This window comes from Nanorana parkeri, unplaced genomic scaffold (assembly GCF_000935625.1).
Source record: "Nanorana parkeri isolate BGI_ZX_2015 unplaced genomic scaffold, ASM93562v1 scaffold243, whole genome shotgun sequence".
Taxonomy (NCBI): Eukaryota; Metazoa; Chordata; class Amphibia; order Anura; family Dicroglossidae; genus Nanorana; species Nanorana parkeri.
In genome coordinates, this window is record NW_017306511.1 from 625502 (window position 1) to 639033 (window position 13532).

The 13532-nt window shown below is 41.4% G+C and overlaps 1 protein-coding gene across 1 annotated transcript in view; it reads right to left on the reverse strand.

The window, feature by feature from the left end:
* Positions 1-13532, reverse strand: part of SERP2 (stress associated endoplasmic reticulum protein family member 2) — a 22442-nt gene that overhangs the window by 1648 nt on the left and 7262 nt on the right. The window contains exon 2 of the mRNA XM_018556607.1: positions 7065-7137. Coding sequence (XP_018412109.1) covers positions 7065-7137 — 73 coding nt within the window. The remainder of the gene's footprint in view (positions 1-7064; positions 7138-13532) is intronic.

Here is a 13532-nt window from a genome sequence, read left to right on the forward strand (position 1 = left end):
ATTTCTCCCTTTCACATCAGTCCCCCTTCACCTCAAGAGCCCTCTTCATATGATAAGTTCCCCCCTTCACATCAGGAGCCCCCTTTTCACTTCAGAGTCACCCCTTTCATATCAGAATCCCATTCTTTCACATCCGTGTTCTCCTTCATATCAAGAGCCCCCTTTTACATCAGAGTCCTACCAATACAATAGGAGCTGCGGCAGCATGTCAGAGGGTGGGAGGTGAAGGCCTGGATGGAGGCAAAATTCTATCCTTTTCTGAATGGATCCCACCCTCCCTGGATTAGGGTTATTCATTTCCATGGTGCTGGTGGCCAGCCTAATGTTGTGTGAAATGTCGAGGCACCCCTGAGGTAGCCAGAAGACACCCTGCTTGAGAATAGTGTTAGAAGTTTATTTCTTTATTGTAAAAAGAGTGTCATCCTTCTGTCAGCTCCCTAGCACCCCGATGAACCTTGCCGGTGCATCTCAACAAATTTGTGTTTCAGCACACAATGCACACATGGGGACCATCAGTGTGTTGTGGTGCGCTGCATTAGGCTGCCTTAATTCAATGCATGTTAAAGTACGAAATAAAGCATTTAGGAGACACTGCAGGGGCGGGGATTTATTCAGAATCTGAAGTAAATCTGCTCCAGTTTTGATAAATTCCCCGACTGTGACTTATGCCCCCCAGAAAACTCACCTTTCAAGTGATCCCTGCTGCTCCTATCTTTGTTACTCATGTGTTGTGTTAATGTGTGGAAAACATACATGTACTGCAGTGCATTGCCATTTAATTGATCGCAACGTAGCCACATTGCAGCACATCACAACACACATGCCATAAGTTGTGGTGCACTGTGTTGTAAAAATAAAAAAAGGGTAATGTGGGCACATTTAAACCTGTCTAGCGGTAACGCTTTTAACATGCGTTGTGGGCCATTCACTTTGATGCACCTGAATTGTAGCGCATTACAACCTACAGTAGGTAATTGAGGGGAAAAAAGGGTCATGCATTTTTAAACAAGCTATAATAATGCAGAGCAGAACCTGGGGGGGGGGAATCCCTGTGTAAGCTCCAAACCAACGTGTTGGAGCTCATGCGAGTGGGGAAGGGGAGTAAATGCTGCTAGGAAGGGGGGAATTAAGTGACCCTTTCACTAAAGCTGGGAACACACACAGTGAATTTTGGCCAATTCAGCAAGAAATTTGCTGCGTTGGTGTCCCTATTATTTCAGAAGTTGATCATTAGATCAACACTTGCTAAAGGAACATATTGGAAAATCTTCAGCTGAACGGTCAGCCAATCAGCTGCAAGCTCCGTTCCAGTATTCTGACTGTGTCGCTGTCAGCATACAATGGAAGCAGCGCAGGATTCGTCCATCCACACTGAACAGGAACCTGTTCTATTTTTTTTTTTTTCATTTAGCCCGCGGGTTGAAATGAAACAAAAAAAATAGACCCGTGTATACCCAGCTTTAGTTATGTATGTGCAAAGTAAAATAAAGCTTTAATTTCATTTGTAAAAACTTTTCAATGCTTTGTACCAGAATCAGAATTTTGGTGTCATTCTAAACAGAACCATTTATAGAATACGATTTATACTTTTTATAAAAAATTAATTTACAGTAACTTTTTTTAAAACTAACACTAATCAAAGTAAAAAAAACAAGTATTTTTTTTATTTTGTTACTTTTTTTTTGTCTATTTCTGCAAGACAGTATTACCTACGCTTCATTTACACTTGCCATTTGTGGTTTTTGTGCTCTACATACCGTGAACAATCGGTCAGGCTGGATGCTGTGTTTATGCTTCGAGTTGCGATAAATAACTCATGCTTACATGCACATGCCTTTAGATATATCTGGTACTAAATCCTAGCATTAAATTGCATTTACAGGAATTTTGGTACATTTAGAAGTTAAAATTGTTTACTAGACGCACCTGACTTCTATTTTTTCTCAATGCAGCTAAACTGAATGCAGATAAAATCATCTACATGCAAAGCGTGAATAGATCCATTGGAAATCATAAGATGCATATACACTGAGAGGCCAGATTATTATGACCACATGACGTTTGTAGGCAGATTAGCTATGATTAGTTATAATTTCGCGCTGAAGTTGCTAGAGGGCCAGACCATTATAAATAGGGAAGCAGGTTGTTTACCACGACAGTAGAAGTGATTTGTTTCTGAAGATATGGGTAAACAACGCGATTTAACAGCCTTTGAACGTGGGATGATTGTTGGCACTCTGAGCCATGGAGCGAGTATCAGCAAAACAGCAGAATTTGTTAAATGTCCAAGAGCAGCTGTTGTTAAAGTGTTTAAAGACTGGACTGTCAGCCGAAAATCTGGGTCTGAACGTGCGAATTGTGGCCGTCAGCGACTAGTCAATGTTACTGCAGAACGGAGAGTGGCAAGGCTGGTACAAGACAACAGAAGGGCAACAGTGCAGTGTCAGATTCCTCGCATCACCTTTCAACATCTCGTGGAGTCACGAGGCGGCCCAACGAAGTCCTCTCGTGGAGTCATCTCGTGGCCCAACGAAGTACTGATGGGGTGGTCATAATGATCTGGCCACTCAGTGTATACGTGGTTAGAAAACCATTTCACATCCAATCACACCTAGTGTGAATGTTACCTAAAAGAAAGCCTTGTTTATCCTAAAAAAATTATCTATTACTTTGTTATCTTTAATAATGACAAAGTTATTGTTGAATGAACAAGCCCATAGTAGAAATGTAAAAATTGCTCTGGTCCATAGGAGGTTTAAAGGTGTGAGCGCTAAACTGGTTAAAGCAAAGTAGAGAGAGTGTTTTCTCCAGTAGAGGTATGGAAGAGCCCAGTGTCCATACTATAGGCCATACGGGCTGGTATCAGCATGGCACAGAGTCTTCACACTCACAGCTCATTGGCAATGAAGAAACCAACCCAAAAATGTCTGGTTTGTCCAGCTGGTGTATATGAAGATACAAAAAATGAAAGGAAAAAAAAATAATAAAAAAACATTGTTGTGCATTTTCCAAACAGGATCACGGGAGTTGGGAGAACTAAAGGACTAATGGAATACATCAAATAAAATGTGTTTATCTCGAACACAAAGCCCAGTGGAATCTGTGGGATGAGGATTTTGGGAAAGGCTACTAACTACTGTTGCTGCAAGATCATTTGATAGCATTTACAGGAATAATGACAGGCTGCAGAGTTAAATATAAAAGGTAATTTTTAATAACATTTACTGACAAAACGGCTTGTACAGCAAGAATATTTACATTTTCAAGAAAACAGCTGTGCGCCTTTGAAGAAGAATGATTCTGTTTGCGGTATGTAAGGAAAGGGTTATGAAAAGCAAAGTCTGCATTAATTGCAGTTTAAGAAAGTTTCCAAGTGCCCTATGGCACAGTCCATGTAGACTCTTACTGTGTCCTTACATAAGTGTACTAGATTGAGTACAAGAACAGCAGACTGGTTAGGTGCCAGGAAGGTCAGCTGCTTAAGACGTCTGGTTAAATAGACCAAACTGGATATCCTGTTTGAAGAACGATATTCTGTTGTGTATATGATCACGCAACAAAATATGAATGTTGTTCACTGCAGGACTATGGGACAAAATCAAGGGTACATTTAAAGCTGTACTCCAACAGCTAAATTTGTAAAAGAAATACAAAATAAATATATACACACACAAAAAAATACACACACACGCTATTGTATGGTGTTGTTGTTTATAACCAGATCCTAACCACGGTGGAATTCCAACTGATCCCAAGCTGATGTGCCAGAACTAGGTGTGTGTGTGTGTACACACACAGTGTATATCTACCTGAAACACTAGCACTGCATATTTTGCTATTATAGATCCTAAAACAATACAAGATCCTCAGTGACATATAACAAGCCTGTAAGAGCGCTCAGGTAAAAGAATGTCTGTCATTATGCCATGCTGCGCTCAACCAGTCATCTATGCCATGCTGCGCTCTACCAATACAGTAGAAATGTAAGCAAACAAAGGTTTGTTGTTTCAGAGCAAGTTCCATTGGGCATAGATGGGCAAACTCCAGAACGTAGTTGGAGAAACGCTGGACTCAAAGCTTGGTGGCAGTTCAAATGACTGTTATAGTGAGCCCTGGTGTTGTCCCTGGGAGAGTCAACTTGGAGGGAGAGAAGGGATAAGAGTGCCAGGTTTGTAGGGATTGATCCATAAACGAATCTTTAACCCCTTCACGACCTATGATGGGATAATCCCATCATGAAGTCTGAAGGGGTTAAAACAGACTCCCGGTGGCTTTTCTGTACAGTTTTGTAGAGCCGGAGAGTTTTGTAGAGCCGGAGGCTGGCTTTACAGTAGAAGCAATTCTGTCAGCAGGAAGCTGGGGAGGAGATCGGTGAACGTCAGTTCGCCGATTTCCTCCCCGTTCTATGGGACAGGGAGCAATGCGTATTGCATCACTTCCGGTCCCATAGTAATCATTGCTGGGCTCCTGAAGCCCAGATATAAGCTATTGGAAGTACAATCTGCACTTCAATAGCTTATTTAAAGTGGAAAGGTCTTTTGGACCCCCAGTGCCACCTTAAAGAGTACCTGTTACCGCCAATATGCTATCACATGGGGGGCTTGTAAGCCCCCCTATGTGATGGCAATTAAAGTTTAAAAAGAAAAAACATTTTTTAAATGTTTAAAGTCCCCGGCGAGGACACGTGACGTCACATAAACACGCATTGGGTGCACTAACGTATGAAAACGGCAATTGCAATACACATGTTGGGTATCACTGCACACACCAGAGCAATAATTCTAGGGCCAATATGTACATGCAACTCTAAACTGATGACCTGTAGGGGCTTTTAAAGTGTTGTCTATGGACTTTTTGGGATACTGAATTTTGTCACAGTTTCACGGACACACACAATTTTTAACCTAAGCATGTTGGGTATCTATTTACTCGTTGTAACCTCATCATTTATATTTGGCCAAAAAAATGGTTGTGCAACATAAAAATTTGCAACTACCACCATTTAATTCTATAGGGTCTTGGCTTTCAGAAAATATAGAATGTTTGGGGGTTTTAAGTAATTTTCAAGCCTAAAATGTGGATTATAACATGGGTGCAAGAAAATATAAAAAAAGGCCTTTGTCCTTAAGGGGTTTTTTTTCACCATAAAAGATTCTAGCAACAATTGACAGTCAACCTATTTTAGGGATCATGCAAAAATCCCCCTTCATCAGGACTATACTACAACATAGGCAGGTTTTATACAATAGTTGTTTTATATAACCGTTGTTTTGGTAACGAAAACTACTGTTACATAAAACTTGTCTCAGTTATATAATAGCCCTGATGAAGGAGGATTTGTGCATGACCTCTGAAATACGTTGGGTGTCAATTCTTCATAGACCCTTTTATTGTGAAAAATGAAATATTCATACCAATTCCTGCGGCTTGGTGCTCTCATCCTTTCTCTTCATATGTAGATGGTCAGATGTATTCCTGGGTATGACAACTGGAAATTATTTGCAAGCGATACCAAGCCCTTCCAGTGATGTTCATTGTTGTCTCGGAGGGCAATGTCAAATAACGTAATCTCCGGCCAAGCCTTGCATTGAGCCAAAATCCAGCTAGTGATCTACTAAAGCTCACTTATATTTCCTTACTGTGAGCGCTCTGTAATCCCCTGCAGCTAAATTCCAGAGATTAACACATGTGAAGGGAGTGAATCTGCTTCCTGAAGCCTGAACTCTAGAACTTCCTTTTCAATGTATGAAGTACCACCTCTCAGATTGAGGGCTTCTTCACTCCAGCCAGCTGCACTGTACGCACGCCTGTTGGTGTGCGCTGGGACCGATCCCGGCGCATCGCACGGTTTACTTATCCTTATTGAAGTGACATTCCATTCAATTCTATTCACTGCTTGCCATATTTCTTGTCTATGCCTTGGGACACCTTTACAGATGTTTGTGATCACCCTCTCACTTTCTTCTGACCTGAATTTGGCCTCCTAAAATGCTTCAAGCTGCTCTTGTATTTCCATTGACTTGAATTAAGAGAAAATAATTCCTCACAGGAACACAAGCCCATCCCAGATAGCAAGGATAACTTGCCACAAACTTGTGGCGGGGTGAAATTGTAATTTTGTTAACTTGCTGCACATATTCCTGGCAAGTTGTAGACTTGCAGAACACTCGCAGCACAAGTTCTAGTTGACACTTTTTGAATTTGTAGCAAATTTGCTTGGCAAGTCTACAGCAAGAGCCCTGCAGGTCTTAGCAAGAGCTCTGCAAGCTGGCTGGTCTGGAGACTTGCAATGCAGACTTGATGTAATTGTGCAACAAAATTATGAAGCTTGGCAAGTCTGCAATAGTTTAGCAAGTCATTTTCAAACTTGCAGCTCAATTACTTGCTATCTGGGATGTACACAGGCCCTTACAGCTTATTCTCACAGTGCATTAAATATGCATATGCAGTTTATACAAACAGAAGAGAAGCTGACCGCACACTGGATTCCACTGGGATAGTTTACTGAAGCTTGAACCACATCACTGGTGTCCCACCCAAGGTCTGCCCCCTCTGACACGTTTCACCCAATCACAGGCTTAGTCGTAGAGATACTACACTTGTATTCTATTGAGAATTACAAGTCCCTGTGCTGCAGTGGCTGATGGAACCTGTACTTTCTCCATTTACAGATCCTATCAAAGGATGGGCAGTGTGTGGGCAGAGCCAAATTCAAAAGGTATAGAGCATCCTGTGGGAAGAACCCTGTGATTTAAGTAAGTAGGCAGGATTAGGAGGGGGTGTGGGATCTGTGTTCTGACCATGTTTCATGTTACACACAGAAAATGGGTGTGACTGAGAACAAGGTCAGAAAGGTAAACCAAGCCTTTAAGGGGTTAAAATCTGCAGATTCGGGTAAACAAATGCAGACTTCATTTGTTATACCTCCGTGAGATTCATTCTCTGTGTTCCCTTACTTCAATACCTACTGAAATATGCATTCATTATTTCTTAGTAAGCTTAGCATTCAATTTCCACTGACAGCTATTGATGGTATGGCAATGTTCCTTGCTTTGTATTCATACCTGATCCACAAACAACAAACACAAACAGTGCCAGAAGCCAAGGTCCTACAGGGTATTTTTCTTCTTGCGGCCTCTAAAATGCAGAAAAAAAAAACAGTTTAGGTATGTACCCCTCTGACATTAAGCAATATATGAATGTGCACAGCGTTCTGTTTATATGTCTACAATGCCGAGGACATGAAGCGTGTCAGTTCCTAACATAAAGCAATAGTACTACAAAGAATACAAAGAAAATGCTTGTGACCACGTTTCCGCCACATGAGTCGTTATGTATTTGGCTGCATGTTGGATAAAGGAAAACTGCTTGGACAGGAGAAAAAGCTACCCCAACACACTGGAAATGAAATTCAGTACACTGCACTATGGTTGATTTGAACTGCATTTTGCCATTCAAGCCGATTGAATCCGAGTCCTTCAAAATCAGAATGGAACATGGTCTTCTATATGAACAAGCCATGCCAAATGGAAGCCAGCACTCTTACATTCAGATGAATTCTTCTCCTATATAGCACACGGTTACATCTTCTAAATTGTGATCCTACCCAAAGAAGAGATTGGTCAAAACCTTTGTCAGGCTTTTTCTGCTGTCCGTCACCCCTTGGGGAGATTTACCTTTGCTTTCTATCTTTGTTACAGTTGCATCTAGGACAGGAAGCGAGTTAAAGTGACCCCAAACTCAGGAGTTAAATCTTAAAAATACATTCACATACCTGAAAAATGAACAAAAATGTATCTTATTTGTGTATCACTCAGCTGTAGATCCTCAAATCATCTCTGAATTGGTGCTGACACTGTCCTTCCTTCTTGAGGGTGGCTACTTTTGTTTCACATGGTCCCTGTGTCTTCTGCTCCAAGCTCGCTCCTGTGATGGACTACAATCTCACGTTTAGTTTACTAATTTCTATTGAGATTGTAGTCCATCCCAGGAGTGAGCTCGGAGTGGTGGATACTTTACAACACACACAGGGACCACGGGGGACAAAAGTATCCACCCTCCAGAAGGAAGGACAGTGTCGGTATGAATTCAGAGATGATTTGAGGATCTACAGCCATGTGATACACAAATAAGATACATTTTTGTTAATAGTTAAAAGGTACTTGGATGTATTTTTAAGGTTTAGCTCTTGAGTTTGGTGTCCTTTTAACACAGAAGTTATAAATACTCACATTGGCTGCAGAGACTGCTACATAATAATCATGGTGGCTGATCATATGCCCAGTCATGGGAGGGTTAGAGCCCAGTCACAGCTGTGGACCGGCTGGTCCTTCCCTTTAGTAGATATCATGTGACCAATGCCTCCATATTTTTTAAGCCACCATGGAATCCTGCAGCAATGTGGCGTGTTTCCATGGTTCACTAATCATACAAAAAAAAGCAGGAAAATCCATTTATAGTACAATTTTAAAAATCTGAAGTTAAGGTCTGACATGTTCTATAGAAAAGAACAAAGGGGGAGGGGAATATCACAAATAGAGGAAAGTGAAGAATGATTCTTATCAGTATTTTTCATTTCAGGAATCTGCAATGACAGCCTCATTAAATGAAAGGCTGCCTTAGCCTACCTATTGGGAGAGAAGGAGTTCAAAAGGCCCTACTCTACAACATCTCCTTAATGTTTCTAGAGGACAAGGTGCAGATACCACAAACCTCTTATAATTATTAAAGAAACTACATTAACTTGGGGTTGTTGTGGAGGATTCCTGGAACAAAAGTTAATTCTTCTTTAAACCCAACCATAATCCCTCAACCAAGAGCCATATTGACCAGGTCCTGCTGTTGTTGGAGCTTGACCATGGGCTGTCTCTATGGTCAGCACCAGGAAGAGCCCGAGACCTAACTAAACAGAATGGCTCTCAGCAAAGCCAAGAAAAAAAGCAGAAGTTGCCTCTTTCTTTGAACAATTTTGTAAAACATATCTTTCATCTGCAGTCTGGAAGTGATAAATACATAACAGCAGCTATAGCTTTAAACATGCATTTAGCAGACTTCAGCTGGTATTTAATAAGCAAAAGTAGGGTTGCACAGATACCAAGTACAGTACTCAGTACAAGTGCGAGTACATGTACCAATACTTTTGAGCTCCTAGACTAGACTAGAAAAAAATTAAAAAATAAAGAGGCAGCTGTCATTTGTAAGGAGCACACGGAGCTCCTGGGATTTGTACATCTCTGTTTTAATGTACGATTTTGTTTTTATAAATAAAGGGATGCACAGATACCAGTTTTGCGAGTATGAGTACTGGTACTTGCCGAGTACTTACAAGTACGAGTACTGATACATTTTTGTTTATTGTCATGTGACAGTTTTTCTAAAACAATACAGACTAATGATTTCAGGACAGTGGTGGAGCACCAGAGCTAGGTCCCAGCTGCAACCGCTGCCACCCTGGTAGTTCTCATGAAAATGCCAAGTATCTGCACTGGCACTCGAAAAGTATCTGTGCAGCCCTAAGCAAAAGGAAAAAGAGTGCCACCTCCGTGTGTAAAATAGTTTATTACAAGAAATAATACAAGGGATAAATGTACTCACAAACAAACGTTTTCATCAGGCTTTAACAACAAACGAGAGGCCACACTGTCTGTTAACCCAACATGGTATCCCCCCCGACTATGTAACACAGTTACCTCTAGTCACCTCACCGTGGGCGCCAGGGGTCTGCGGCGACGTCGGTGTCCCACCCGACCCGTCTTGAAACACGGACCAGTTGATTCTGAGGAAGGGGGCTTGCCCCTGAAACGCGTCAATCTTGACTGACTGCGGTCGGTGATGTGACCGGAGACTACTGTGTTACATAGTCGGGGGGATACCATGTTGGGTTAACAGACAGTGTGGCCTCTCGTTTGTTGTTAAAGCCTGATGAAAATGTTTGTTTGTGAGTACATTTATCCCATGTTTTATTTATTGTAATAAATGATTTTACACACGGAGGTGGCGCTCTGTTCCCTTTTGTTTTCTATGTTCGTGGTGGAAGCTTCAGAGCCTAGGATGAGCAGCCCCTCAAGTCTGTGTGAAAAACTGTGATAAACTGTTGAAAACTTTGAGCGTGCAACAGCAAGTGGATTGTTCAGCTGGCAGCCATTAGCGCCAAGAGCTAAAGAAAACTTTTTGTCTGGTATTTAATAAGCTCTGAAACTTTACCCCTTCATGACTGAGGCCTTTTTTTTTCCATTTTTTGCACCCATTATACATTCCACATTTTAGGCCTGAAAATTACTTAAAACCCCCCAACATTATATATTTTCTGAAAGCCAAGACCCTATAGAATAAAATGGTGGCAGTTGCAAATGTTTGTACAAATGTACTTAAATGGCCCAAAACATAATACAATACCCGTTTTTTTTAAAATAAAATATAAAAGATGAGGTTACGAGTAAATAAATACCCAACATGCCCAGGTTAAAAACTGTGTGCATCCGTGAAACGGCGACAAACCTCAGTACCCCAAAAAGTCCATAGACGACGCTTTAAAAGCGCCCACAGGTCATCAATTTAGAGATACCCAAAAATACTGGCCCTAGAATTATTGCTCACTCACTCCGGCAAGCCCCCCACGTGATCGCAGATGGTGGTGACAGGTACTCTTTAAGGTGATGCTGGGGGTCCAAAAGACCTCCAGTGCCACCTTTACACTCCAAATAATCATTGAAGTGCAGATCGCACTTCAATAGCTTATAGCTGGGCTTCAGACGCCCAGCACTGACATCTATGGGACCGGAAGGGATGCAATCTACATTCAGGAAGTACATCCTATGGGCATCTTCAATAAGTAAATGACAAACTTCTAGACTGATATGGTTATTAGGAGTGGGATAGAACTTATGGAAATTCAATACAGAAATACAGATTTATTTTTAAGTTTTGACCATAGAGGTCATTTAAGTTAGATGTACTTATAGTATCTGCATACTTGTTCTGGGTTTGTACCCAGAGAGTACTGAAGTTTGAAGTTCAGCCAGGTAACTATCATTTTCAGAAATTGAGGTCAGCACTGGCAGCCTCCATGTTTTCTCAGGAATAATGTTCTTTAACAGCTTTGCGAAAGTTACTGGAAGCATGTTAAATGCCTTGTAAATGTTCTTCAGCCACAGCATACAGAAGTAATGGGGGTCACAGTATCAGGCATATAATTAAAGACATTCCGACCTATTGGAATGATGAGGCTATATAATGCAGTCTTACAAAGATGAAATCCTAAACGAGGACATGGCATATAGCCTTAGGTTGGGTATACACAGTTAGGCCCCTTTCACACTGTCCAATCAGGCACAGATCCCCTCCTGATCGGAACGGTAAGGATTGGATGTCACCACTGTGACATCCGTGTCCCTCCAGATTTTTCCTCCAACTTGCGATGGAGAAAGTTAAAATGACTGGACCCCATGTCGGTCTATAGGGAACTGGATGTAAACAGACTTGTGTCAATTTACAACAGATTACCCCCGATCCGACACCATCAGGTCACTGTTCCATTTGTTTTTCTGGACCAGGATGGAGACTGGGACATCCGGATGTAAAGGGGCCACCGGATGTAAATGGACAGCCATCTGTTTAGATCCAGCTGTCCAAACTTACATTAGCAAAAACTGACAGGCGGACTTCATCAGACCGCCCCTTCTGAAAAGGACCTTCAAATTTTGTTTTAAAATTGTTCCTTTTGGAACACTGATTTGATTTCCTAATAGTTAATGGGGTCAAATTTATATTATTTGTTTTCGACCAGTGTCAGAAAAAAATAATAATAATAAAAAAATATATATATCGAAGGAGCAGAATAGAAATCTTCTCTCAAACCCACTAAAACAGTGAATGTAATTTTCATCTGGGAAACACCATTCATTCCAAAATTGAAACCAAATTGAAATGTCAAACAACATTCAAGTCTCTGATGGCGTTATCAAATGTTCCGATGACATTTTTTGTAAGAACGTTCATAGAAAATTTAGCTTTAGTAGGCCCATACCCTGCTGAAATGGCAAGGTTAACGCATGCAGAATAGACATCCTGGGAGGGATAGGGAAGCAATAGTACAAAGTCAATTAAAGCAAATTAATATTTGTATTTTAGTCATATAAACACCCACCTATGTACCAATTAGGAAACATGTAAAATGTGAATTACTGCATGAAAATACAGAGTATGACTGAATTTGGGAATTGAGAGGAAAGTTATAAATATATAATGAGTAGCTTGATCTTTAGAATTCATATCACATCTTCTAACTACCCAGGTGTAGACACCAAATAATGTGTAAAGTCAATACAAACTTTCCATTCTGTTCCCACTGGAGGAGTTACTGATTGCTTGCACATCATATATTTCAGCTAACACACAGAATTGTTATAAATATGCTCAGCATCAATGTGCAGTCAGTGGTGATGGATTTTAAAGCTGGATATCCTTCCTCATATTTACAAGGCTCTACATTACCAAAACTACCCATCCACAACAAAGTAGGAATGAAACAGTTTGATTATACATCAGAATTAGTGTGTGTGTGCGGGGGTAGGAAATAGGACAAATTAGTAAAATCACCAAGAGGGGAATTTCTCAAAACTGGAGCAGACAAAATCTGGAGTAGCTGTGCATGGCAACCAATCAGCTTCTCTCTTCAGTTTGTTCAGTTAAGATTTAAAAAATGAAAGAGAGAAGCTGATTAGTTGCCGTGCACAGCTGCTCCAGATTTTGATAAGTTCCCCTCTGAGTGTTTTTCAGGAAGCTTTGTTTTAGCAGGGCCATCTCATCAATATGTGGACCCTAAACTCAATAATTCTTAAGCTGGCCATATACCTTACAACCATCGCACGACTTTCATCCTGCGATGGTTGTAAGGTGATTAAAAGCTTGTACGATCTGCCCATCTTGGACAGGCAGATCGTACTTGCGATCACCGCAAGCCGCCCCGCTGAGGAGAGGGCTTCCAATGACTGCAATGCTGAGCGGGCAGTGTACGCTTGCGCACACCGGCCTGTTTGGCATTTGTCTTCCGAGCACGCCACTAGCCCGCCGAAAATCTTACGATTTTCAGCAGGTTTTCCAGCGTGCTCAGAAGACAAAAGACGTGCGACCGTACAGTAGAAACGGTTGCACGCCTTCCATACACCTGCCGATTATCATACGATCGCGGGGTCACCCGCGATTATCATACGATAATCGTCAGGTGTATGGGCACCTATACACACTGCCTGGCCAAAAAAAAAAGTCACACTCCAATATTTTGTTGGACTTTGATTACGGCACACATTCACCACGGCATTGTTTTGATAAGCTTATGTAAATGACACAACATTTATTTCCATCCGAAGTTGCATTCATTATTCACCAAGATCTTGTAGTGATGATGGGAGAGTCGGACCGCTGTGTAAAGTCTTCTCCAGCACATCCCATAGATTCTCAATGAGGTTCAGGTCTGGGCAGCGGTGTATTTAGCTTTGCTGCTGCCCTAGGCAAGGCAGCAACGCCGCCCCCCC